At 51.0% G+C, this 25492-nt stretch overlaps 1 protein-coding gene across 3 annotated transcripts in view; it reads left to right on the top strand.

Moving 5' to 3' along the window:
• Positions 1–7257, top strand: part of SHROOM3 (shroom family member 3) — a 319221-nt gene extending 311964 nt beyond the window's left edge. For all 3 annotated transcript variants that reach the window (XM_004596223.2, XM_058667188.1, XM_058667187.1), the window contains 4 exons: positions 440–907; positions 3868–4021; positions 5599–5871; positions 6830–7257. In XM_004596223.2, the coding sequence (XP_004596280.2) occupies positions 440–907; positions 3868–4021; positions 5599–5871; positions 6830–7219 (1285 nt within the window). In that variant the 3' untranslated portion in view covers positions 7220–7257. The remainder of the gene's footprint in view (positions 1–439; positions 908–3867; positions 4022–5598; positions 5872–6829) is intronic.
• The last annotated feature ends 18235 nt before the right edge of the window (positions 7258–25492 follow it).

Here is a 25492-nt window from a genome sequence, read left to right as displayed (position 1 = left end):
GCCCGGAGGCAACTGTGCTGTCGGAACAGGCTGGGCTGGGAATGGCCAGCGTCTGTAGGGAGGAATAGAGTAGTGTGAGAGTCTGGCAGTGTTAGGGAAGCCAGAGGACTGGGGCGGAAGCACTGCCCAGATGGGTCCCTAGGACAGCTGAGCTCGCCCGGCATGTAAGAAGCATCGCCTGCCTCCACCGTTAAGATTAACTTCTTGCCAACATTTAGCAACCATCACCTCTGCCCTCTTTCTACCCAGACGGTTCAGAAAGCTCCCCACAGTGCCCACTGCACCAAGCCCCTACTCGGTGCTGCCCAGGGAGAGGACGGCCTCCCAAGAGCAGCTGCTGGCTTTGGGAGGGTCACTCCTACCTCCTGCTGGCATCCGCACCTGCCTTCTCTCCCTACTGTCCTCACCTCTCACCTGCTTCTCACCTGTGTCCCGCCAGCTCCAGAAAACTGTCCAAGGTGACAGCAGCAAGGGAACGGCACGTGCTCGGTGCGACCCGTCTTGCCGAGAGTCAGCGACTGGACTGCAGACCCTACTCTGTCCCTGCCAGGGACTCGGGGCCGCCCTCCACTGTGGGTGGCCAACAGCCAGGCCCTGGGCAGCCGCCTCCACCCTGGGCTCCAGGCCTCCCCCTCGAGGCAGCCAGCGGAACCCAGGCTCCAGCAGCACAAGTGGGTGCTGAGCCCCAGAAGACCTCGGAAGATATCCGAACAGAGGCTCTGGCCAAGGAAATCGTTCACCAGGACAGATCGTTGGCGGATATTTTGGACCCAGACTCCCGCATGAAGACCACCATGGACCTCATGGCAGGCCTCTTTCCCCGACGAGCTCACTCGCCGAAGGACAGCAGTGCAAGGGCCAGGGTTGCATCCAGGACCCACAGCTGCCTGGGCCCTGAAGACAGGAGGTGAGCCCCCAGCCTCATTCCCATGCCCCGTCCGTGAGCCAGTGAAAAGGCTGGGCCCCCCGACCCATGGTGTGCATCCCAACCCCAGAGTGGCACTCTGGCTCAGGGTTCAGGGATGGCTGGGGAGCCAGATGAGGGGCAAATACCCAACAATGGAGCAGCCAAGGACCAAGGGTGGCCGTGATCATGTGGTTCATGTTGGGGGGTGGCAAGCGTTGTGTTTTTTACTTCACGAATGTATCGTCTTGCCTGATGCTCACCAGACCTTTCTGTGCTGGCTGCCGAGGCCATGATGTCACATGAGTGATGTCACAGGGTCCGACACCCAGCCCAAGACTGCACCTGTTACTGCCTTGGCAGTTACCCAGTACCCCTCGCTCAGCAGTCATGCCCTTAGAGCCCCATCCCTGCAGCCCCTATTGAGGGGCACCCAGAGCTCAATAAGGAACAAGTAGAACCCCACCCAGCCAAGGCCTCCCCGAGGCCCTGGCAGGTGCAGACTGTGTGGAAAAGGACATGCTGGTGGGCTTCCTTAGCACACCTGTGAGGCAGGAAGGGGGGCTCGGCTCAAAGGCTGGACGTTAGGAACAGTCTGTGGAGAGCCCCGGAGCCTCGGCCCCGACAGGCCCGTCCTGCAGCACGGGACCCAGTGCCCAGCTGCACAGCCCGAGCATGCTAGCTCCCTCGCTTCCTGTCGCTCTTGGTCTGTCACAGTACAAGGCCTCTTCCCAAAGTTCTCACACACGCATAGTATGGAAAAGCCATGCTGGAATTTCCCACCCGCTTTTTTTTCTCCTCCTCCCTGAAGGCTTTTTGAAGTCACCCTCTGCTTTCTTGTGTGTTTCATTTCTTTAAAGGACTGCCGTGGGAAGAATTTGAGCTTTGATGTTTTCCTTTTGAATTTTCAGTGAAAACCCTGGGAATGGACAGACAGCTTCCGGATGAGCACTGAGCACATCTTCTGAATCTGGGGTGTGGTTTAGCAATTTCCAAGTGGCTGTGGCTCAGTTACCCACAGGGGAGCAGGAGGACCAGAGCGTGCCCATCACTGGAGAAGCAGTTGACGCTACCAGCAGAGGCTCTCCCTGTCGGGGCCCTGGCCCCCTGAGCCGTATGTTTAGTTTAGCAGTCGTTCACTGAGTTCCTGCAGTCTGCAAAGCTGTCAGCCTACTGAGTCCTGCAGTGGTCCCAAAGAGGAGTTGGGGGTTGTGCCAGGCAGTTCCTTACGGGTGTCCGTGGTGTGGTTGTTAGGTACTCTGACCACATGCCCTCCACAGACCAACCCTAGATGGGTGTTGTGATGCAGTGGGGTTAAGTCATTGCATGCGGTGCCAGCATCCCCATCCCCAGAGCACCAGTTCAGGGCGCAGCTGCTCTTCTGATCCAGTTCCCTGCAAACTCCCCTGGAAAGGCGGCGGATGATGGCCCGGGTACTTGGGCCTGTATCACATGGGATGCCTGGATGGAGTTTCTGACTTCTGCTTGTTGAGGCTATTTGGGGAGTGAAGCAGCAGATGGCAGATCTGTCACTCTGCCTTTTAGATGAATGAAGCCTTTAAAAGTAAATAAGTAAAATGCATCGCTAGAAAACTACTTCATGGCATGGTGCTGGAGAGTTTGCCCAGTCGGTCCAGATGGGGTGTGGTCCGTTAGCCTGGCTAGTCCATTCCAAGGATTTCCAAGGGATGTGTGCGCCATCTGCTGGTGGACAGAAGCATTGTCCTAGCATGGGGGCTGGCTACTGGCTCAGCCCCAGTAGCTGTTTGATGCCAGCCTGCTTGGACTGCAGTGGATATGTCAGGGGCGGGAGAGGGGGAAGGATCTGAAAGACAGACCTACAGAAAGAAGAGACATGGAGAAGGCAATCCATTGGTTCACTACTGGAAATGGGCACGACAGCCGGGTCTGGGGCTGGGCAACGTTAGGGTTCTTATCCATATGGGTGCAGCAACCCAAGGATGTGAACCATCTCCCGCTGCTCTCCCAGGAGCATGAGTAAGCAGCCAGGACTTGAGCTGGCTCTCGAATGGGACGCCTGCATTGCAGAGGGTGACTTAACCTTCCTCACCACGACACCAGCCACCCTTTCCTGTCTAACTTGGCTGGATTAAATAAAGTTATGTTGCTTAGAGGGAGAGCCATTCCCTCTCATGAGTTTCTGTGGTTCTTAATTCCACAGGAAGAAGGTGGGCTGGATGCTAAGTAATAAGGTTTAGTGGTTAAGAGTCCCCATTTGCTGGTGGAGTGTCATTTATTCAGTGGGTGGGACCCAAGCCGCAGGCCAAGAGACAGCTCGGTTGAGGCCAAGCATGCCGGATCCCAAGCCGCAGGCCAAGAGACAGCTCGGTTGAGGCCAAGCATGCCGGACACCAGGTTTCCCCACGTCCAGTTCTTCCCTGCAGTCTCGAATCCTTTTTTGTAAAAATGGATGATTCCGCATCTGCCACTAGTTGCTGTGGACCGACAAACCTGAGAGTTCCTGGGCTGTGTTGGGTATGCTGGTCTCACTCGAGGAGGAGCAGGTGTAAGTGTGCAAGCAGCAGCACAGCAGAGTCAAAGACTACGGGTAACCAAGGGAGAGTAGGAAGAAAAAAAACAGAAAACTGGGGTTTGCATGGCACCTTGAAAATGCTGTCATGGCTAGTGATGGCTCCACACTGCGTGAGGAGAGCAATTGCTAACCCCCTTCCTGTCCACCCTAAAAGGAGTCACGTGCAAGAGGCCACAGGGCTGCCCAGGGTGGGCTGGCAGGGCCTCAGTCCTGACCCTGCCACTGTGCCCGTCCCAGTCCCCATCCATCCCTACCTGCCATGTAGGGGGACACACGTGGATGTCCGCGCCAACTCCTCCATTCTAACCTGAACTTACCCACGGTCGGATCGCCCACCTGTGCTTCTGCGGGCCGATGCTCTGGTCCGACAGCAGGCAGCTGAGCTACGTGTGTGTTCTCTCTGGCCCAGGAGTGATGACCAGGAGGTGGCCAGTATGCTAGCCGCCTGCCCCGCTGCCTACTACAGCGTGTCCGCGCCCAAGGCCGAGCTTCTGAACAAAATCAAAGACATGCCGGAGGAGGTGACCGAGGCGGAAGAGCAGGTGGATGTTAACGAGAAAAAGGTATCAGATGGAGCCAGGGGTCGGCAGAGGCCACTAGCTGCTTGGGGCGGGAAGGGCAGGGGCTCGTCCTGTCCCAGACCGCACCGGGCCTGTCCCTGTGTGACATCACATGATACTGTCCCGCAGGTAGACAGGGCAGGAGAGCTGTTGCTATCTTCATCTTTCCACATGGGGGAGTCCATGACCTCCCAGAATCTTCACTGCTGCTGTGAGCAGCTGATGGGCCAGTGACGACAGGTGGCCAGGCTGCGGTCAGGAGCCTGCCTGTGGGCAGACAGTCGTGAGCAGAGGCCTCGTTCACCTCCGCGTGTTCCCTAGCTCTCTGCCACCCTCAGCAGAGCACGCGGGGCTGGGGCCTCACACTCAGCAGAGCTGCCCCTGGAGGAGTGTTACCTGCCAGACGTTTTCAAAGTGACCATGAACCTGCCACTGTCTTCCCACAGACCCAGGAACTCTGGGCAGGCCTGTGTTCAGGGAAGGTTTCAGTTGCTTCCCTGTCCCTGCAGTCCTAGAGGGCAGCCTCGTGCTGTGTCCCGAGCCCTGGATAGCCAGGACTCTGAACCCTGCTTCCTGTTGAGCATGAGTCCTAGTGGGTTTCAACAGTGTTAGTTCTTAGGGGAAACCTTCCATTTTTTTCTGTCATGTGCATCCCAAGCCTTCCCAGCTCTCCAGGAGCCAGGAAGAGTGACACATGGAGGATTTTCCTGTGCATTCTCTGCCAGGGACCAAGGACACTTTGCTCTGGGTCTGTTCATCCCCAAGCCAGCCCAGGTGTAGACACCACCGTGTGCTGGGGTTGCTAGGTGTCTTCAGCTAAGCCATCCCAGCCGCACCACAGCAACTCCCTCTCCCCTTCCCTCCCCTCCCGGAACTTCATTCTTTGTTTTCCCCTCATGGTAGGAGGCACAGCTCTGGCTGTGCCCTCTGTGGCTGGTCCCCTGACCCTGTATTGCCGCATCTTGTACACAAGTCCTCTGGCAGCAAACGCTGCTCTGCTCCTGGGGAATGAGCGAGGAAAAATGCTTCCTGGGACGCACGGACCACAAGGAAGTCCACCTTGCACCTGAGTCACCTACTGCATGGGAACAGCCGTGTTTCCTACCAGCAGATGGCAATGAGGTTGACAGCATGGGATTTCTTGCATGCTGGATGGCACCGGGTGATGGCTCTGCAGGTGGCAGCTGTAGTGACTGTCCCCTCTGCCACCAAGTGTGTCCCCTCATTCCTCTGACCGCTGGCTGCTGTATTTACTGAACAAGAGGGGCATTTGCCCTCTACACCCACTTACTTGTGGTGTGTTGCAAGAAAAGCAGCAGAGTAGTTAACAGACTCAGGGGAAGAAGCCAAGGCTGGCCACAGCAGCCTGCCACAACTGGAAACCATCGTGAGGCAATGTGTGGTAGGTAGAGTGTGGGCGCTCAGAGAGAAGAGGATGCCCTCACGTGGGATGGGGGCGCCCACACAGAGCAGGGAGCGAAGCCAGCCTCAGAGAAGGAGAAACCGCAGCTGGGAGAAGTGCAGCCTTCCACTACCAGCTGCAGGCTGACGCTGGCTGTCTGTTCCTCATGCCATTCCAGGCAGAGCTCATCAGCAGCCTCACCCACAAGCTGGAGACGCTACAGGAAGCCAAGGGGAGCCTGCTCATGGACATCAAGCTCAACAACGCCTTAGGAGAGGAAGTGGAGGTGTGGATCAGCCAGCTCTGCAAGCCCAACGAGTTCGACAAGTACAAGATGTTCATAGGGGACCTGGACAAGGTGGTGAACTTGCTACTGTCACTCTCGGGACGCCTGGCCCGTGTCGAGAACGTCCTCAGTGGCCTCGGAGAGGATGCCAGTAATGAAGAACGGGTAGGTGACTGTGGCTCAGTCCCACAGGCTCCCCTTCCACGTGCTGGTCTGTTTTTGTAGAATGTGAGGGTTTCTTTGAAGCTGGGTGGGGGAGAGGGCCGTAGAGAAGGTGCCATCTTGCACACCCAGGTGTACCACTGACACCTAAGGCTTAGGGAGGCCAGGGAGTGAAGAAACAGCTGCCAGAATGCCTTCCCTCCCACTCCTCTTGCTTCCTTTCTCAATCATGATGGGGTGATGGGATGGACGAGGGACAGGGGACAGGGCATTGGGCAGGACAGGAGCTCAAGGCTCCTGGCACCCTGCATGCGAGGCTGGGCACCTTTGGGTGCCCTGACAGCAGGGCCTGCCCGCTGTGCTTGCAGTCCTGTGGACTCTCGTGAGTCATGGAGCTGGGCCCAGAGGAGCCCTCCTTCAGCCCCAGGGAGACACACCACTGCAGCCCTGTGGCCTAGCACAAGGAGCTTGGAGGTAGCAAGTCACCATCTCTAGGGCATGGAACTCCTCTCATCATGAGCTCAGAGGCTCCAGGCAGCAGCCCAGGGCAGTGGTCACTGGTGTCCTCCGAGAGGGGGAGAGGGTGGGCCTGTCGGCAGCATCCAGGCCTGAGTTGCCGGTAGCAGACCCTGGTAGTGTGGTACTGATGAGTGCCGTGTGCTGCCCCTGGTCCCACAGCAGACAAGTCCGGAGAACCAGCATCTTTTTCAAGGCGGTGGTAAGTCTGATCCCCAAAAGTCATAACCTCTCTCAGCTGTGACACTCCTACGAGGTTGTACACGTTGGAGGACCATACACTGCAACCTCAGGATGGACGGTCAGCTAACGTTCAGAAGTGGGTCTCCCTAGAGTGGCAGGCAAGAGAGAAGCAGCAGGGACTCCTCGCTGCCCGGGAGCAGCTGGCTTCACTCTCCCCTCCTCCACTCAGCCCCTTGCTGATGTGTGCCTTTTGCCCTGGCAGAGCTCTCTGCACCAGAAGAGGAAGATCCTGGCTGGGCAGCACGAGGATGCGCGGGAGCTCAAGGAGAACCTGGACCGCCGGGAACGTGTGGTGCTGGACATCCTGGCCAACTACCTGTCAGAGGAGCAGCTGCAGGACTACCAGCACTTCGTGAAGATGAAGTCCATGCTACTCATTGAGCAGCGCAAGCTGGACGACAAGATCAAGCTGGGCCAGGAGCAGGTCAAGTGCCTGCTGGAGAGCCTGCCCTCTGACTTCATCCCCAAGGCCGGGGCCCTGGCCCTGCCCCCGGACCTGGCTAACGAGCCACCCCCAGCGGGTGGTGGCTTCCCACCAGCAGCCTCTTCCAGAATGCCCAACCAAAAGAGCACCTCTCTCAGCACCGTTTAATCCGAGAAGACATTTTGGTATAAGCTTTCTCGGGATCTCATGGGGGCGGTCATGCCGCTGGGACCTCAGCTCCTCTGCTGAGACGCAGGGCGAGGGGTGGGTTGATCCTTTAGTGTTGAACAAGCTGAGGCAACACAGCCCAGGGGGTGTGTGTGTGTGTGTGTGCTACCCTCAGGAATGTACCCACAGTGGCCTGCCTGGCCTGGCCTGGGGGTAGGTGGTGGAGGCAGTGAGTCCCCACAACAGTGTGCAGGGTCTGCCACAGTGAGCCTTAGGAAGATGCACACCAGCAGGAGACCGTGATCCGGCCCGCCATTATTTATATTGTTAAAGATGTCAGAGATAGCTCTGTGTGTGTGTGTGTGTGTGTGTGTGCTAACCACTTCCTTACACCATCCTGTGGGGAACCCAGTGACATTTCAGCTTTGTGTTTTGTGAAAACCTTAATGAAGAATTCCAAAGATAGTCGCACACCGAGTGCAGAGGCTGCCGTCTTTCTTTGGCTCTCGACCTCTCCTACCTCACCTGTTACACATAGAAGGGCGTGGGGGGAGAGCGGTCTCTGTGCACTGCCGCCTGCTCCGTCCCCAAAGCCTGCAGCAAGGCTCTGGAATTCCCTGGTGCTTCGGGGTGGTGGCAGCACTGTTGGCAGTAAAAACCCACACATGTCATACAGCAGAAACCTGTCGGCCTCGTGAGGGTTGTTTGTGTTTTGACACTCGGCTCCTGAAGACTGATTTTGTACCATCTTGTGAGGTGACAGCATCTTGGAAGGCTTCCTGCAGCCCACACTGTGAGCTTTGGAAGACATGCTGGAAGGACGAGGTATGTGGGGGCCAGGAGAGGTGGCCAGAGCCTTGGACTTGTCAGATGCATCCCAGGCCATACTTTAGGTCCACCTGCCTCTTTGCCCCATGTTTCCCCACCCTGGGCTGCCATCTCTTACTTGAGCTTGCAAGCACCTCAGCAGCCAGAGAGAAAACCGAGAGTAAAGCTTGGAGGGCATGAGGAGGAAGAGCCCCTGCAGTGCCATGCATTTCCTTGGGCTGTCTTAGTTCCCTGGCAAGGTTGAGATGATCCACACTCCAGTCTCTGGGCCCTTCGTCCTCTGATCACATAGGAACAAGCAACCACTCAGAAGGGTCTTGGGAGCCGCCAACCAGCGCTGCCACCATGTGCTGTGCGGCTTCCGCACTCTGCTCCAGGGCTCCACTGACAAGTTAGATGGAACCTAGGGTTCCTGGGAACGTTTCCAAAAGTTTCTCCCTCCAATTCAAAGCTCTCCCATCTTCAAGCATCTGGGGAGACCAGCAGCCATCTGCAGGGTCACCCAAGCAGGCATTCCTACGTGCCGCAGGTGGCACAGGAGGCTGCCATCCCCTCACCTGGGACAGGAGCCCCCGTGTGGCCTGCTGACACCAGCAGGGTCCCGCGGTCTGGCCAGGGTGACAGCCCCTGGCAGGTGTCTATAGGTGCCCATAGCAAAGGTCCACGGAGAAGCTCCAGCCTGCCTGCCACCAGCCCACCTCCACACTGGCCTGGGGAATGAAGCACACATTGGGCCTTTCTCTAGGACTTGGCTAATTCTCACCTGTCCATTAGCCGAATAACTGGCCCTCACCGCTGAGCATCCCACTGGCCTTCCAAGGGCCGTACCCACTCACGGAAGGATTGAGGGAGGTTCCAGGTACAACCTGAGATCACTCTAGCAGGACTTGACCTCTGTGCTCTGAAGGACTCACTCGCCCATTTGTCGAAGTTTACTTTTAAATGCCACTAGCCAGAAGAGAGGCCTATGTATTTATCCCTTTTCTATTTTGCAATCTCCCTAATTTAAAGTTGTTGCGCCACCATCCTCCCTGCCCACGGCATCCTCCGCTTGGATGATGATGCGGTGTGCAGTTGGCCAGGTTCGGGAGACACAGGATGGCCCTGGGAGTGTTTGTTCCACCATAGTGCTGTGACCGTGATCCTTTTGCGAGGTGTACTCCCGTCACCAGTTAGAGTAATCTTGGAACCTTTGCAAGGAGAGCCCTTCAGAAACCCAGGATGTCCCCAGAAGGGATGATGACTGCGTCCTTAGCCACAAACAGGACACCCCATTACCCAGGGCACTTCAGAGGAGCCTGGGCGGGCTGCTCTGCGTCGGCTTCCTCTCGTGCCTGCAGCCTGCTCAGCTGTACGCCACGCAAGGACCAGACGCCGTCCAAGCCAGGCAGTGTGTCCTTTACTCCCGGGGTCCAGCTGTGGGTTTCAGTTTGTGCACACCTGACTTGCAGCTTGGAAGATGAGTGACTTTGGATCAGCCCTGAGAACTAAGGGGCATCCGCAGAGGTGAGGAACTGGGGCTTGATGGAAACCCCAAGTTTCCATGGAAGTAGAAGGAACTACCTGGTGCATCCTTGCTGGTAATACTCTCTTCACTTCTGATCACTTAGGGGCTTAAAAACTGAACTGGTGCTTTAAAATTGCGTTTCACTTATTAAGATGCTGGTTTGGGTTTTTTTTTCCTAGAGGCCTAAGAAAATGGAGGTTTTAAAGATATATGTATATATATTTATATAGAGGAGAGTTGTAGATTTGCTTCTCTGGTATAGTTGGCTGTAAGACTGCTTGATTTTGTTAGGTTGAAATTATTTTTCTGTATTATGTAGGAATTATTTAAGAACATGAGTTTTATTGGGCTTACTGGAAGGAAAAAGGAGCTTGGGTCAGACTCTCCAGCAAGGTATGCAGTGATCTCGGGGCCGTGCTGCAGAGAAGTGGACGATGTAGGATTGAGTATTTATTGCTGCCTTACCCCTTGGAAATAAAGCATGGGATAAAATGACAAAGACCGCTTTAAAACACAGAAACAGTTCTCTTATTTCTAAGCCAAACAACCTTTTAATAAAAATTGTTGAAATTCAAGATCACCGAAATCCCAGGTGCCGTCCCACACTCTCTCTGGCTGCCTGGTGTGTGTGAGCTCCACACTTACACAGAACCGCCGTGGGGAGGGCACAGATTCTGCCCCTTTGCTCACACTGCCTTAAGTCTCCACATGGAAGCACACGAGCACTGCCCAGGCTCAGCTGCACTCATCCTGTGTCCGAAGGCGTCACCTGTGGTCGGTAAGTCCAAGTTCTGCTCCGCTTGAGAGGCTTGAGAGGCAGCACAGGCAGCCATCCCCACGGCCCCGAGGCAGATGTCTGTCACTTCCTTAGAGTCTCTCCGAGGTTGGACTGGACAATCCAGCTGATGGTTTCCTTTGAGGAGGGACAGGAACCGTCACCTAATGTCCATGCCCTGAAATTGAAATCGGGCAAGAAAAAAGGCATGCGTGAAGAGACTGACTCCATTTTGTGAATTCCTCCCTCCTCTTCCGTGACGGGAAAGGCAGCTAGCTGCAGGCTTGCTAAAACATCGGTGCTGCTGCTGCTGCTGCTGTATGGGGAACATTTAGCATGAAGAATTATCCAACTCTGTCCGATCAACACGTGACTACAAGATAAAAGGAATTTCTACATGTGACTTAAATCTAAGGGAAAGGGGCTCCTTTCCAGGGGTTCAGAACTCCATAGAGAAGGAACTCGGCCCATTCAGCCAGTGTGTCAGCTGGCATGTGCCATCCCTGGGCAAGAGGGAGGGGGCCCTGCAGAGTGGGTTGGTGGGTAGAGCGCATGAACAGTGCATGAATGGGTGGCACACAGCCCGTGGGGGCTGAGAGGTGTGCTGGTCACTCGGTGGGAATTGCTGGCAAGCAGGGATCTGTCAGGTTTGGGTTTGTAAGGATTAAGCAGCAGCCTGGCACTGCAGGGTGGCTCCAACACTGCACATTCTAGGCACGTGGTGGGTGCAGAACTCCAACGGGCTCACACACCTGACACATCAGGTAGGGCCACAAAAGGCAAGATTACAACTGGCCCCAGTGGTGCAAAAGTGTGTTCTTCACTCGCAAGTGTTCACTAAATTACACACAGTACTCAGCGTGCCATTGTAGAGCAGACCTGTTGTGTGACCGTCTCCAGCTGTAGGCCACTCTCGATGTTCTGAGCACATTTAAGGGCAGCTGGGCCAAGTTCTAGTGTATTCACTCTTTAAGCAGGAGTATTGATTTCAATTCATCATCTTTCCAGCTTGCAATGAGTTTATTGGAGTGCAATTCCATCATAAGTGGATGGGCATCGGTCCTTTCTTCCTGCCCTGCAGCTCCCTTTACTGAGAAACAGGGGTCATGCTCACTGGACGAGGAGACTTGAAGAGATCCTGCCCATCACCATGGGTGTCACATGAAAACGTAGGCTTGAAACTGAGGGGCAATGAACAATAATAGGACAGCAGTGTTCTTCTAGGTTATTCGAGCGTTATCTTACAGAATCATGGGGAGTTTATAGTTGTTTCTGTAAGAACTGTTTCTCAGAAAATAAGCAATCTGTATCATTTGGACAACACGTATGTCTAAGAAGGGGTCAGAAGAAGGCATTTTTCACTCATGCTTTCTTAGATGGGCCCCATACATATGGATTCCTCAAAGAACCAACCTCAGATTTAGAGTGAGGCCTACATAAGGACACAGATGTGTCGCAATTTGTAATGGGTTGTGTCCCAACAAACCCACTGTAGATCAAAAATACCAGAAGTTGAAATTGTAATTTATATCCTACAAACCCCTTGTAGAGCCAAAGAGAATCCAAGGTTGAGCCATTGTAAGTCAAGGAACATCTAGTCCATCACTGGCTCTCCGTCACCCCACGGCGTGTCTCTGGGTCCATCACTGGCTCTCTGCCGTCGCCCCACGGCGTGTCTCTGGGTCCATCACTGGCTCTCTGCCGTCGCCCCACGGCGTGTCTCTGGGTCCATCACTGGCTCTCTGCCGTCGCCCCACGGCGTGTCTCTGGGTCCATCACTGGCTCTCTGCCGTCGCCCCACGGCGTGTCTCTGGGATGCCTCTGTGTCTGCATTTGCACTCCCAGTTTCTCCAGCACACAGTCTTCCTGCTCTTTCATTTTCAAAATGATTCCACTTCTCTTCTTGCACAGGGCAAATGGGGACGAGTTTGCACCCACACTGCAGGATCTTGATAGGCTCATCCCTGTGTCTCTCTATAATGACCTCCTTTGTTTCTATATATTTTTTTTACCTCTAGTCAGTATTGTCTGAAATACTCTGCTTTCTGTTTCCATTTTCATTTTAATGTTCCCTCCTGGCTTTTAGACTAAGACAGTTCCTTCCAACTGAGGTAAGATCCTTGTAATTAATATAAACATTAGAGCACCTAACTACATGGACAGAGATTAAGAGATCTGAAGGGAGAGAAAGACCACAACGCAGGAGTGGTAGGGGCTCGCAGTACTCCGCTTTCAACATTTCACAGATCATCCTATCAGTAAGGTATTATGAAATTTGAAATTCATTGAACATATGAGTATTCAAAGCATATTCATACCGGGAACATATCACTCACTAACAATACACATTCTTCTCAAGTGTACATGGAACATGTGCAGGGTAGGTCAGACATCTATTGTTACAAAACAAAGCTTAACTTTAGGGAACCTGAAATCATACCAGGTGCCTTTTATGACCACAATGGTATGAAACTAGAAATTACTAACAGAAAAGTAGCAAGTGCTTAGAAATTCACATGTTTTTAAACTACTAGGTGAAAGAAGAAACTAGATGGGAAATACAAAATATCTTGGTACAAGCAAACATGAGAACACAACATACCAAAGCTTACAAAATGCAGCAACAGCATTTCTCGGAGGGAAGTTTATAACAAGTGTATATGTTAATAAAGAAAGGACTTCCGTAAACCACCTGATGGTAACCCTTCGGGGAACAGCCCACAGTCAGCAGTGGGGAGGAGGTAAGACATCAGGGCAGAAATTAAAAAGAGGCTAGAAAAGCAATAGGAAAGATTGGTAAGCTGGGGCCTGACGGCGTGGCCTAGCGGCTAAAGTCCTCGCCTTGAACGTGCCGGGATCCCATATGGGCGCCGGTTCTAATCCCGGCAGCCCCACTTCCCATCCAGCTTCCTGCTTGTGGCCTGGGAAAGCAGTCGAGGATGGCCCAAAGCCTTGGGACCCTGCACCTGTATAGGAGACCCGGAAGAGATCCTGGCTCCTGGCTTCGGATCGGCACAGCTCCAGCCGTTATGGTCACTTGGGGAGTGAATCATTGGATGGAAGATCTTCCTCCCTATATCTCCTCCTCTGTATATATCTGACTTTGTAATAAAAATAAATTTAAAAAAAAGAGATTGGTAAGCTGAAGCAAGATCTGAATTTGCTGCTCATGGAAGTCAGGAGCAAGTGGACATGCGGGGTAGTGGGACGGTATGGAGTCGGTAGTTCCTGGTCTTCCCACCCTCCCTACGGTTGCACCCTCAGCTGTGGTGAAGTATCACACACAAGAGGAAATAAAGACGAGCAGAAGGCTAGTAGGTTCCTCTTCGGGATGTACATTCCATGTTACATAGATCACTTGAGTTCCATTGACAAACACGTAGGCGTATGGCTACACTTGTTATCTCCTGAGAACACCAAACTCAAGTAAAACTCAGCGGAAAGCTCCACTTATGGTGAGGTAATGCTCTAACATACTAATTCTCATAAAGTATAAACTGGGGAAAAATAAAATTAAACAATGAACTACATGGAGCCAATGTTTTGGCATAGCAAGTTAAGCCTCCACCTGCTACACCAGCAGCCCATGTGGGTGTTGGTATAGTTTTCTGCTGCCCTGCTTCTGATCCATTTGTGATCAGCTCCCTGCCTATAGCCCGGAGAAGCAGAGGAGATGGGCCAAGTCCTTGGGTCCCTGCAACCACGTGGGAGACCCGGAAGAAGCTCCTGGCTCCTGACTTCAGCCTGGCCCAGCCTTGACCATTGTGGCCATTTACGCAGTGAACCAGTGGATGAACGATATCTGTCGTCCTCTCCCTCATCTCTCCATAACCCTTCCTTTAAAATAAAAATCTATCTACGGATCAGCACTTCTGTATTGTGCATAAAGCTGCTGCCAGCAGTGCCAGCACCCCATGTGGTAACTAGTTTGTGTTCCAGCAGCTCCATTTCCCATCCAGCTCCCTGATAATGGCCCGGGAATGAGGTGTCTAAGGCCTACCCTGATCTGGGGTACAGGCTTGCAGGGACCCACTACCCAGTTGTAGACGCGTTGCCAGTGCTCCCTGAACAACGCACTGAGGAGTTAAGACAGCGCTGCGACAGGAGCGCCCTCTAGGGCTGCAACAGAGACAACACACCAGAGGCCAACAGGCGGCAACTCTTGACCCTAGGGCGCCATCTAGTGCCGACATAGTGGAAGTGTCTATGGGTTCAGAGAAATTTCAGGAAGAAATAAAATATGACCAGGGTCAGGAGTCAGGGGCTCTGCCCTAGTCTCCCACATGGGTAGCAGAATCCAAGCCTTGGAGCCGTCTTCCTTCGCCTTTCTATTTTCAGGAAACTTGATTAAAAGCAGAACAGCCATGGGCTTGGCATGGTGGCCTAGTGGCTTAAGCCCTTGCCTGTAATGCGTCTGGATCCCATATGGTTGCCAGTTCTAATCCCGGCGCCCCACTTCCCATCCAGTTCCCTGCTTGTGGCCTGGGGAAGTAGTCGAGGATGGCCCAAAGCCTTGGGACCCTACACCTGCGTGGGTGACCCAGAAGAGGCTCCTGGCTTTGGATCGGCGCAGCTCTGGCTGCTGTGGCTGCTTGGGGAGTGAATCATGGGATGGAAGATCTTCCTCTCTGTCTCTCTTTCTTTTTGTATATCTGACTTTCCAATAAAAATAAAATAAATCTTAAAACAAAAAAGAGCAGAGCAGCCAGGACTTCAGTTACCCTCTGATACGGTATGCTGGCATTGCAAATGGGGGCTTCACCCACAATGACGGCCCTGTTAGTTGGTCTTACCTCCTTTTCTCCTTGCTTGTTCCTTTTCCTGTCTTTATAATTGATGTGAAATTGCTAGGATTTCAAAATAGCCCATTAGAGCCAAAGGAAAAACTTTCGTAAGATTTGTGGTAACTACAAAGCTAAAATCAAATCAAAACACATTATTAGAGAAAACCAACTTAGCCATAAAGTAAGCTTGTGAGAGGAAGAAAAAGGCAAAACCACAATACATAGAGCTAGAAAGAATCAAATTGCCAGTCATGAGTGCTTTCCCATCAAAACATCACCATATAGATAAATGGATTAAGCTCTCCAGCCTGAATTAAAAAGCCCGCTGTCATTGAGTGCAGTATTGGAAGTCCTACATCCAGGCAAGCTGTGCCAGAGAAATAAACATAAGGCATCTACGCTAGAGAGGAGCATGTCTTCGTGCTTGCAGCTGACATCGTCTTACATATAGAAAACTGTGAAGACTCAGAAGACAATCGCAACCGATAAAGAAAGCTCAAAATCACGGGGTGCTAAGCCAGCATGCAACCGTAAGTGGAATTATTAAACAGCAACCGCAGTTACCTGAAGTAATCTGGTTTTCACAACTACCAGAAACGTGAACTAAGACACTTCAGAATAAAGAGATGAAATATTTCACAATGAAAATGATGAGACTAATGGAAGCCATTAAAGAGGTACTAGCAAGTGGAAAGATGCATATGTTCAGTGATGGAAGAATCAGCATGATTAAAACATTACCCAAAGGGATTCACATATTCAAAGCAAGCCCTACCAAGGTACCGTGACATTTTCCACAGAAGTCGGGAAAAGAATCCTAAAGTTACACACACACACACACACACACACACACACACGAAAGCTAAATGAGCACTACACACAAAGCAGGAGACATCACTTTGATTTTAAAATATACTATAAAGTTATAGTAATTAAAAGCGTTGATTGACATAAAATAGGCACATAGACCAGTGGAACAGGGTAGAATGCCTAGTAATAAACTCACGCACTTATAACTGATATTTCCCCAAAATGCTAAGAAGGTGTTTTGGAAAAAGAACAGTCTTCCGCCAAGTGATGCTGTATAAATTCAGTATCCACGTGCGGAAGGATGAAGCTGGACCACGCACAGAAGTAAACTCAAAATGAGTTTGAAAAATCTGCACGTAAGACTTGAACCTATCTAACAAGTGAAAACAACAAACAAACAAAAGAAATTATGGGGGAAACACTTCAGGGCTTTGGAATGAATAAGGAATGTTTGGATAAGACAGTAAATCACAGGAAATGAAAGCAAACACAGACAAATAGGATGATATCAAATTAAAAACTCCTGCAAAGCAAACAGAGTGAAGAGACAACCCAAAGAATGCTAGAAAACATTTGCAAACTTCGCATGTGGCAAGGGGTCCATAGCCAGAATTTGGAAGGCACTCAGACAACAGAAAAATCCAGACTTGAAAATGGACAGTCGATCTGAATAGACACGTTTCAAAGTCAGACATGCAAATAGCCAATAAGCAAATGAGAAAATGCTCCACATCTCTAGGCATAAGGGCAACGCAAACCCACGACACAATAGGCTGACCCCTCATTCCAGTTAGATTTGCTATTATCAAAACACAGATGATAACACATACTGGTGAGAGCGTGGTGAAACGCCAAACTCGGCACACTGAGAATGGAAATTGGGAAAACAGCATGATGTTTCCTCCTCGGCACTAAAAACACGATCCAGCAATGCCAGCATGGGATGTCTACCCCAAGGAAACAAAATCAGTCTGTCAAAAAGACACCTGAGCTCTCCTGCTTGCTCCAACGCTACTCAACAGCCCCATGCCCATCAGCTGATGGACCACTGCAGCAAACACGATACACTTCAGGAGGGCACACCCCAACCGCACAGGAAGACATCCTATCACATGCAACAACAGGTGTGAAGTGAAATAAGTCAGGCACCCAAAACACTACCACACAATCTCATTCACATGTGGAGTCTTAAAAATTGACGTCAGAGACCACAGACCACGGGTGACCAGAGGTAGGAGAGAGTAGGTTGATTAATATGTGGTAAGTTATAGTGAGATAGGAGAGAGAAATATAGCATATGGTTGTTTTTAAAAATTTAGTTATTTTTACTAGAAAGACAGGTTTATAGAATGAAGGAAAGACAAAGATTGTCTGCCTGCTGTTTCACTCCCAAAGTGGCCTCCATGGCCAGAGCTGAGCCAATCCGAAGCCAGGAGCCAGGAACTTCTTCCAGGTCTCCCACATGGGTGCAGGGTCTCAAGGCTTTGAGCCGTCCTCAACTGCCTTCGCAGACCACAAGCAGGGAGTTGGATGGGAAGTGGAGCAGCCAGGACCTGAATTAATGCCAATAAGGGATCCCAGCGCACAAAAATCTTTAGTTACTAGGCTATCGCATCAGGCCCCACACTATATATTTTAAAATAAGTAAGACGATTCTTAATGAAAAGACTTCCCATGTTCATTAATACCAAGAACACCTGCTGGTAAAACGTCCATTCCTCCTAAAACCATTTACAAATTTAATGCCATCCCTATCAAAATACCAATGGCATTCTCCACAGAGATGAACGCTGCCAAAACAGGTATGGCAGCACCAAACACGTCAGCTTGCCGAGGCATTCCTCAGCACACTTCACAAAGCAGGAGGAATCTCAATGCCTGATTCCAAATAGAACTCAACGTAGCAGAGCCACAAACTACGGTAACTAACACCATGTGTAACAATCCAAAACCACAGGAGACTGTTACAAAAGCAAACACATAGGTCGATGAAACGAACAAAAATTTTAAAGTAAATCCAAATCCTTACAGCTAGCTGATTTAGACAAAGGGACCGAGAACATCACAGCAAGGATGGTCACGTGAATAAATGGTGTTAGGAACAAGCGAACGTCTGTCTGCTTAAAAATGAAACCAGATACCGCTTGTCACATACAAAAGTCAAATCAAAACGGGTCAGACACTTACAGGGAAGGCCGGACACTAGAAGACTGCTAGGGAAAATATAAAGGAGATGTTTCCGGACTTGGATCCAGGCCAAGATATTTTTTGGTTATGGCTCCAAAAGTACAGACAATGAGAGAAAAGGTTGGCAAATAGAATTTGCTTAAACCGGAAAGCTTCTGCACAGCAAAGGAAATAATAAAAGTGAAGAAGCAATTCACAGAATGAGAAAAGAAATATTTCCAATTCATTCATTTAATGAAGAATTCATATATAGAATATATAAGGAGTTCAAACAACTCTACAGTGAACAAATATTTTAAAATGGGCAAATGTTCTAAACGTACATTTTTTTAAAGGAGAGTTACAAATGCTCAACAATTATATGAAAACTGTTCAGCACCACCAGTCAGAGAAACACAAAGCCATACAGAGGGGGCCACTGTTGTGGCATAGAAGGCTAAGCGTCTGCCTGTGGTGCCAGCATTCCATATGGGCACTGGTTCATGTGCAGCTGCTCCACTTCTTATTTAGCTTCCTGCTTGGGGAAGCAGTGGAGAATAGCTCACATCCTTGGGCCCCTGCATTCATGTATGAGATCTAGAGGAAGTTTCTAGATTCAGATCAGCCCAGTTCCAGACACTGGGGAGTGAACCAACAGGAAAATCTTTCTCTCTCTCTCTCCCTCCTCTCTCCTCTCTTTGTCTCTAACTCTGTCTTTCAAATAAAAATAAATAAGTCTCTTAAAATATAGAGAAACAGGGCCCAGCACGGCAGCCTATTGGATAAAGTCCTTGCTTTGCATGCGCCGTGATCCCATATGGCTGTTCCCACTTCCCATGCAGCTCCCTGCTTGTGGCCTGGGAAAGCAATTGAGGAAGGCCCAAAGCCTTGGGACCCTGCACCCGTGTGGGAAACCTGGAAGAAATGCTTGATTTCAGATCGGCTCAGGTCTGGCCATGGAGGCCACTTGGGGAGCGAACCAGCAAATGGAAGATCTTTCTCTCTGTAAATCTGACTTTCCAATAAAAATAAATAATTTTTTTTAAAAATAGAGAAACACATGAATGGGTAGACTGCAACAAAGCAGGAATAATAAAATGTTAAGGTCAAATCTAAGCAATCAGTTCAGAATATGGAAGATAACCATAAAGTCTCTTCAACTTCAAATATCTTTGGAAATTTCAAACAATAAAATGGAGACCCTGACCAGGCCACTGCACCCACTGGAGGATATGAAAGCTGGGGCTGGGGGCAGGCCAGACTAGGCTGCTGTGCCTGCTGCTTGCCTGGTAGGGGTTCTGGAGGGTCTCCCCAACCAGGCCACAACCCTATAGATGTACACAAAAGCCACGCATGGAGGCAGGCCTAACCAGACCACTGTCCGGACTGTACATGCGAGAGCTGGGGATAAGGGTATGTCAGGCTGCTGTACTCATAGGTGCACGCTGGAGTCAGGGTTCAGGACATATCAAGTCAGGGAGCCCTGCTAGAAGTGGTGTTGCAGGGTGCAAGCGAGATCACACCAGACATGTCTATTAAGGAGTCTTTATTAATCAAGCTTGAAAACAACAGAGCACAATAGCAAATTACAAGCCCATACAGCAATCCACCTATCATAGTCCAACTAATCATAATCCCAAAAGAAACAAATGGTCATCATCCTTAAGTCCATCTATTAAGCTGAAGACCTATGTCCCAGCTTCCCCAACAATATATGTTATCCTAAGAGACATGCAACAAATAACCGGGACACACTCACAAAGAACCTGGACACGCTTACAAACCTGCAGACATTCACCTTTCCCTGGCTTCTTTGCCCACATTCTACTACTGCTAGGCCTCACCCCTCCTGGAACTCCTGATAGCACACAAACCAGTGACAACATTATTATAACCATTGTCCCATCTAAGCAGCACACAGGGACCATGCTCAGGGGATTACCTGCCTTGGGTCAGCCAAGAGTCGAGGTGCCAGAGTAGCAGAAGCACCTGGCCAGTAAGAGAGTGAGAGCCCCTGCTTCATGGGCCTTTTTAAAGGGGCTTGTGAGGGGAGTGGTTACACAGCCATGTAATACCGTCCCCTCTCAGTTGATAGGTGAGTCACAGGTAGGCAGGAGCGAATACCCAAGTGTTGTGGGCTAAAGAGTTGATTAGTGCTTATTGGGATAGGCAGGAACAGGAACAGGGCTTGTAGCTAAAAACACCTGGGCTAATTGGGCTCATCTGTATCCAATATCCTGGCTAAATTAGGATGTGGGGGAAGTGGTTGAGGATGCAATTACTATTCCATTGTGTAGAACCCACCTTCAGGACAAAGGTTGGGGGACACAGCCAAATTTCATTTGCCCACTGTCAATGGGTGCTGACTATCACTGGCTGCACCCCATAACAGTGGGTCCCTGGAATCTCAAAAATGTCTCAGAGATTAGGATCCCCAATCCTGTTTACCCACGTGCACTAGCAGGGAGCTGGATGAGAAGTGGAGCAATCAGGCCTGGCATGATAGCCTAGTGGCTAAATCCCTGCCTTGCATGCTCCGGGATCCCATATGTGCACCAGTTCATGTCCCAACTGTTCCACTTCCCATCCAACTCCCAGCTTGTAGCCTGAGAAAGCAGTAGAGGATGGCCCAAAGCCTTGGGTGTCTGCACCCACATGGCAGACCCGGAAGAGCTCCTGGCTCCTGGCTTCAGATCGGCACAGCTCCGGCCATTGTGGTCACCTGGGGAGTGAACCATTGGATGGAAGATCTTCCTCTCTCTCTCTCTCTCTCTCTCTCTATCTCCTCCTCTCTCTATATATCTGACTACAGTAAAAAATAAATAAATCTTAAAAAGAGAATACAAAAGCCCAGCCCGGCCCACTGGGCTCCGAGAGCCCATGATGTCCTTGGCGGCAGTGACAGGATGAGGGACCCGTCTGGCCTCAGGTGCGGTCAGCGCTGTCTGCAGACTTCCCCTCCTTGCTGGGTCTCAGCTTGGCAGCCCATGGGGTGGCGGGGGCTGCTGTCTTGTGGCTCTGGGCCCCCCTCCGCCCCTCTCTTTCTAGTTAGCTCTCTAGAACCCCAGCTGCTGGTTAGGTCCCAGCCTCATTTTTCTGAGTAGCTTGCCCTCAGCCTCTGTTCTCGCCACTTTCACAGGAATCCCAGGCCCTGTGTGGCCCCTGGCACTGGGATCCTCCCAGCATCCCATCCACATGGTTCAAAGGGGAAACATGTGTTTTTAATTACAGCATCTTTTCACCACAAGTGTGGAGGAGTCTGGGAACCCATTGCTGTGCGTGCCTGGGGCTGGAGGAGGAAGCTCCCAGGAGGCCCAGGATGACAGCAACCCCCTGTGTGGTCTGCCCTGTTCTGCTGTGGAGCCCACACAGCCCACCGACCTTTAAGGGGGTCACTGTGAGAACAGAAAAACCAGAGCTCTGCCCTGTGGCATAGTGGGGATTAAGCCACTGCTGATGGCAGCAGCATCCTAGAGGAGTTCTGACAAGTCTACTTCCGATCCAGCTCCCTACTAACACACCTGGGAAAGCAGCAGAGGATGGTCCAATTGCTTTGGTTCTTGCACCCAAGTGGGAGACCCACAAAACGCTCCCGGCTCCTGGCTTCCACCTGAGTTGGATCTGGCTGGTGCAGTTTATTTGAGGAGTAAATCAGCAGATGGAAGATCTCTCAGTCTTTCCTCTCTCTCTCTTTCATGTAAATAAATCTAAACAAACCACCCAGACAATGGAAAAGTCCTCTCTTTCTCTCTCTCTCCCTCTGTAACTCTGCCTTTTAAATAAATAAAAAACTTAAAAAAAAATAACCTGCTGAAGAGCCAGGCTGTTCTGGGGTGCAGTGTGGCTGTTTCACTTTGTCCATATTTCCCTAAGGACCTGTAAACTACAGAATGCAGAGACAGGAGAGCAAAGATAAAATTGGAGGAAGAGGGATGCCGTGGGTCAGAAAGGCAGGAATGTACTTCTTGCTGCACCCCCGGGCAAGCAAGCGTCTGGCTTTGTGCTGAAGCAGCACCCCTGCTCTGGACAGGCGTCTTGTAGCCGAGTGCCTGGGTTTCGGTTCCAGCTCTGCTTGCAATTCCAGCCTCCCACTCAAGTGCAAGCGGGAGACCCTCCTGGAGCTCCTGGCTGCTGACTTGAACCTGCCCCAGCCCGGGCTCAGGCAAGCACTTGGAGAGCAACCCACCTAAAAGGAGATGCTCTCTGAGATCTTTGCCTTTCAATACAATGAAAATAAAGAAGTATAAACATTCAGAGAAATAAAGAGTATAGATAAAGAATAAAGAAATATATATATATATGTATTTTTTTTTTCCAAACACACATGGGGATGTTTCTTTCACCCCCATCCTCCTTAGGTCCTGATTTGGAATGCAGACACTCACAGCAGGCAGTCGGCTCCTGCCCAGCTGGTGGAGGCGGGCTCACCGCTGTGTTTGGGACTTGGGAGCCTTGGAATTGCATGCTTTCCTTTCGACAGCGGGAGGGGTGTGGCTTGCTCCATCAGCTTGTGAGGCTGCAAAAGTTCAAAGCTGTTTTCTTCCCTACACGGCCGTGAGGGAGGAGGAGAAAGCAGGTTTGGGCATCAATAAGCCCACTGCCTACCCTGAAATGATGCAAATGAGTTAGGTGATGCAAATTGAAAAGAATTTGGAAATGTTGCTAATAATATCTGTGAGAGGGAAAAAACAACTGCGGCTCTAGATTTCTGTGAAATGCATTTCCGGTTGTGGTAGCTGCTCGGGTTCTCCACACTCGTGGACAATAGCCCTCCCTCTCGGTCTATCTCACACTGCCCAGGGAAATCACTCCCTATATACCGCCTGCCCCTCAGCAGGGAGCAGGGCGCTGCTGGAGCATTTAACCTGACCCACCCAGGCTTTCTCTCTGCTTGCTGTACTCCGAGGTTGTGGGCCCTCTATCCCCATCACCTTCCCCCGCCCCCCTGCCCTCCGGGCCACTGTGTAGGGCAGTTGTCACTCCCCACAGGGGCTGGTTAGGGCCCCGTTTAGGGGCACCGACTCACTCCACCCCCACCCACCCAGTCCATCTGCCGTATGCTGAGTGTTTGTCAGCCTCTGGGAAGGCATGCTGGTTGGGACTGTCTTGCCAGTTTTGAGAAACAATGATCAGGATGCTGGCTTTTTGTGCAGAAGCATTTGGGTGAAATGAACCCTAATTCCAGATTGTGTTTTGTGCGTGCCAAGAGAGTATGCTTCTCCCTCCTTGCAAAGGTGTTCTTGTTGCGTCCGCCCCATCTGGCCTCCCATCTTCTTCCTCCTCCCCTTGCTGCCTCTCCCGCCATCTCACCCAACAAGTTCTCTATCTACTCACCATTTTTGCCCCTCTCTTGAAAAATTCATGTGGACAGCAGAGGGAGAGAGAGATCTACCATCTGTTGGCTCACTTCCCAAACGCCCAAGACAGCCAGGGTTGCACCAGGGCCAAAGGAGGGAGCAAGAGATGCAATTCCATTAAGGCACTCACGTCCCATCGGAAAGTGCCCAGATTCCAACCTCAACTCAGCTTCCTGCTAATGCATGCTGTGGGTGGCAGCCACCAAGGGACACCTGAGTAATGTCTGGACTGCCAGCTTCAGCTTGGCCCAGCCTCAGCTGTTGTAGGCACTTGGGGAGTGAACCAATACATGCAAGCTGTGTGTGTGTGTGTGTGTGTGTGTGTGTGTGTGTGTGTGTGTGCTTCACAAATGAATTGGTAAATAAATGCATAGAATATTCTACATTCCTCTCTATGAGTTGAAAAAATAACTTGTTACCCTTTCCTATTTCCTTTTGTTTAAAATTTGTCTTCCTATGTGGTTGAATGCGAGGTTTATTTGTTTAGTATAAACCAAGATATGAAACTCTTTTTATTATATTATTCATTTTTTATTAGAAATATTATTTTTGGTGTTTATCAGCTGTTGGCATCCACTGGGAAGTGTTCAGCCTTCCTTCAGATTTGCTGGGGCAATTACTGAGTGAGATGTGAGAAAAATACAGACAGACTGATGGACAAGCTTGGAGTTGTGTCACTGGGAAGCACCTTGGAAAGCTCAGAACAGCAGCCCCAGCCGTGAAGGGGTAACAGAGTTTCCCAAAGAAGCTGGCTTTGCAGCAGAACCTTGAAGGATGGAAGGAATCCAGCCAGACTGGAGAAGTGGAAGGTGGTGGAGGTTTCCCAGGAAGGAATTGGGCGAGTTCTAAGTCTGCTGTAGGGATAGTGTATCTGTGTGTGTGTGTGTGTGTGTGTGTGTGTGTGTGTGTGTGTGTGTGAGAGAGAGAGAAAGAGAGAGAGAAGGAAGGAGAGAGCGCGCACGCAAGAGCATACCTTGGGGGCAGTGAGGGAGGTCAGGTACCACCCCAAGATGAAACTAGATAGGAAGGCAAAGATTGAATTGCCAGGACCCTTGCAAACTGGGCAGAAGGTCTGAGGGTACCCCTGTCAAGTCATTTGTTGGAATCCAGCCCCCAGTGTGAGTGTGTTAAGAGGTGGTGGGACCTTTCAGGAAATGAGACATGTACTTCCTGAATGGAGTGGGGACCCTAGGAAAAGAGGCAGACAGGAGCATGTGAGTCCCTGCCACAATGTGAGGACATGCTGCCGGCGATGCAGGGAGCAAGCCCTCCATCAACTCCATATCTCTCAGTCCTTTGACTCTCCAGCCTCTGAAGTGTGGCTCAGAGATGTTTGGTATTTATAAATGACCCAGTCCAAGGTATTGCTGTGACAACAGCGTGACCCGACTACAGGGCCATGTTAAGAAATTTAGGGAGGAATGGCATTATGGTGAAGTGGGTAAAGCCACCGCCTGAGATGACAACATCCCATATAACTGCTCTACTTCCTACCCAGCTCCCTGCTAATGGCCTTGAAAAGCATCAGAGTCGCCTAAAAGCTTGATGCCCTGTACCCACCCAGAAGACCTCAGTGAAGCTCCTGGTTCCTGGTTTGGGCCTGGTCCGGCCTGGCTGTTGGGGGGCCATCTCTCTGCCTCTTGTTCTCCCCCCCTCTCTCTGTAACTCTGACCTTCAAATCAACAAATAAATCTTTCAAAAAAATCAAAAAGAAATTTAGGACTCAGGAATCTGCATTTCCTAAGAACTGTGATAACCAGATCCTGTGGCAGGTGGTCCAGAGGTCTCTGGAAACACTGGGCAGGGGCTGTCCACCATGCTCTTTGGAGGTGGGCAGATATGAGCTGCAGTCCCGGCTCTGCCTGGAACAGCCGTGTGGTTTGGGGCAGGCTCATACAGGAGGTGTACGTGCACTTTCTCCCCTGTGTAACAAAGGTACTTACATCCTAACAGTGTTGTGACATTAGTTAAGGGAGATGCAAGTACGAGGCCTCAAATACTGGGAGACCTCAAGATATGCCAGTCGCTGTTACTATTTTGCTTACA

Source organism: Ochotona princeps, chromosome 7 (genome assembly GCF_030435755.1).
Source record: "Ochotona princeps isolate mOchPri1 chromosome 7, mOchPri1.hap1, whole genome shotgun sequence".
NCBI lineage: Eukaryota > Metazoa > Chordata > Mammalia > Lagomorpha > Ochotonidae > Ochotona > Ochotona princeps.
The sequence above is the reverse complement of the archived record's forward strand: the minus strand, read 5'-3'. Positions and strand labels throughout refer to the sequence as shown.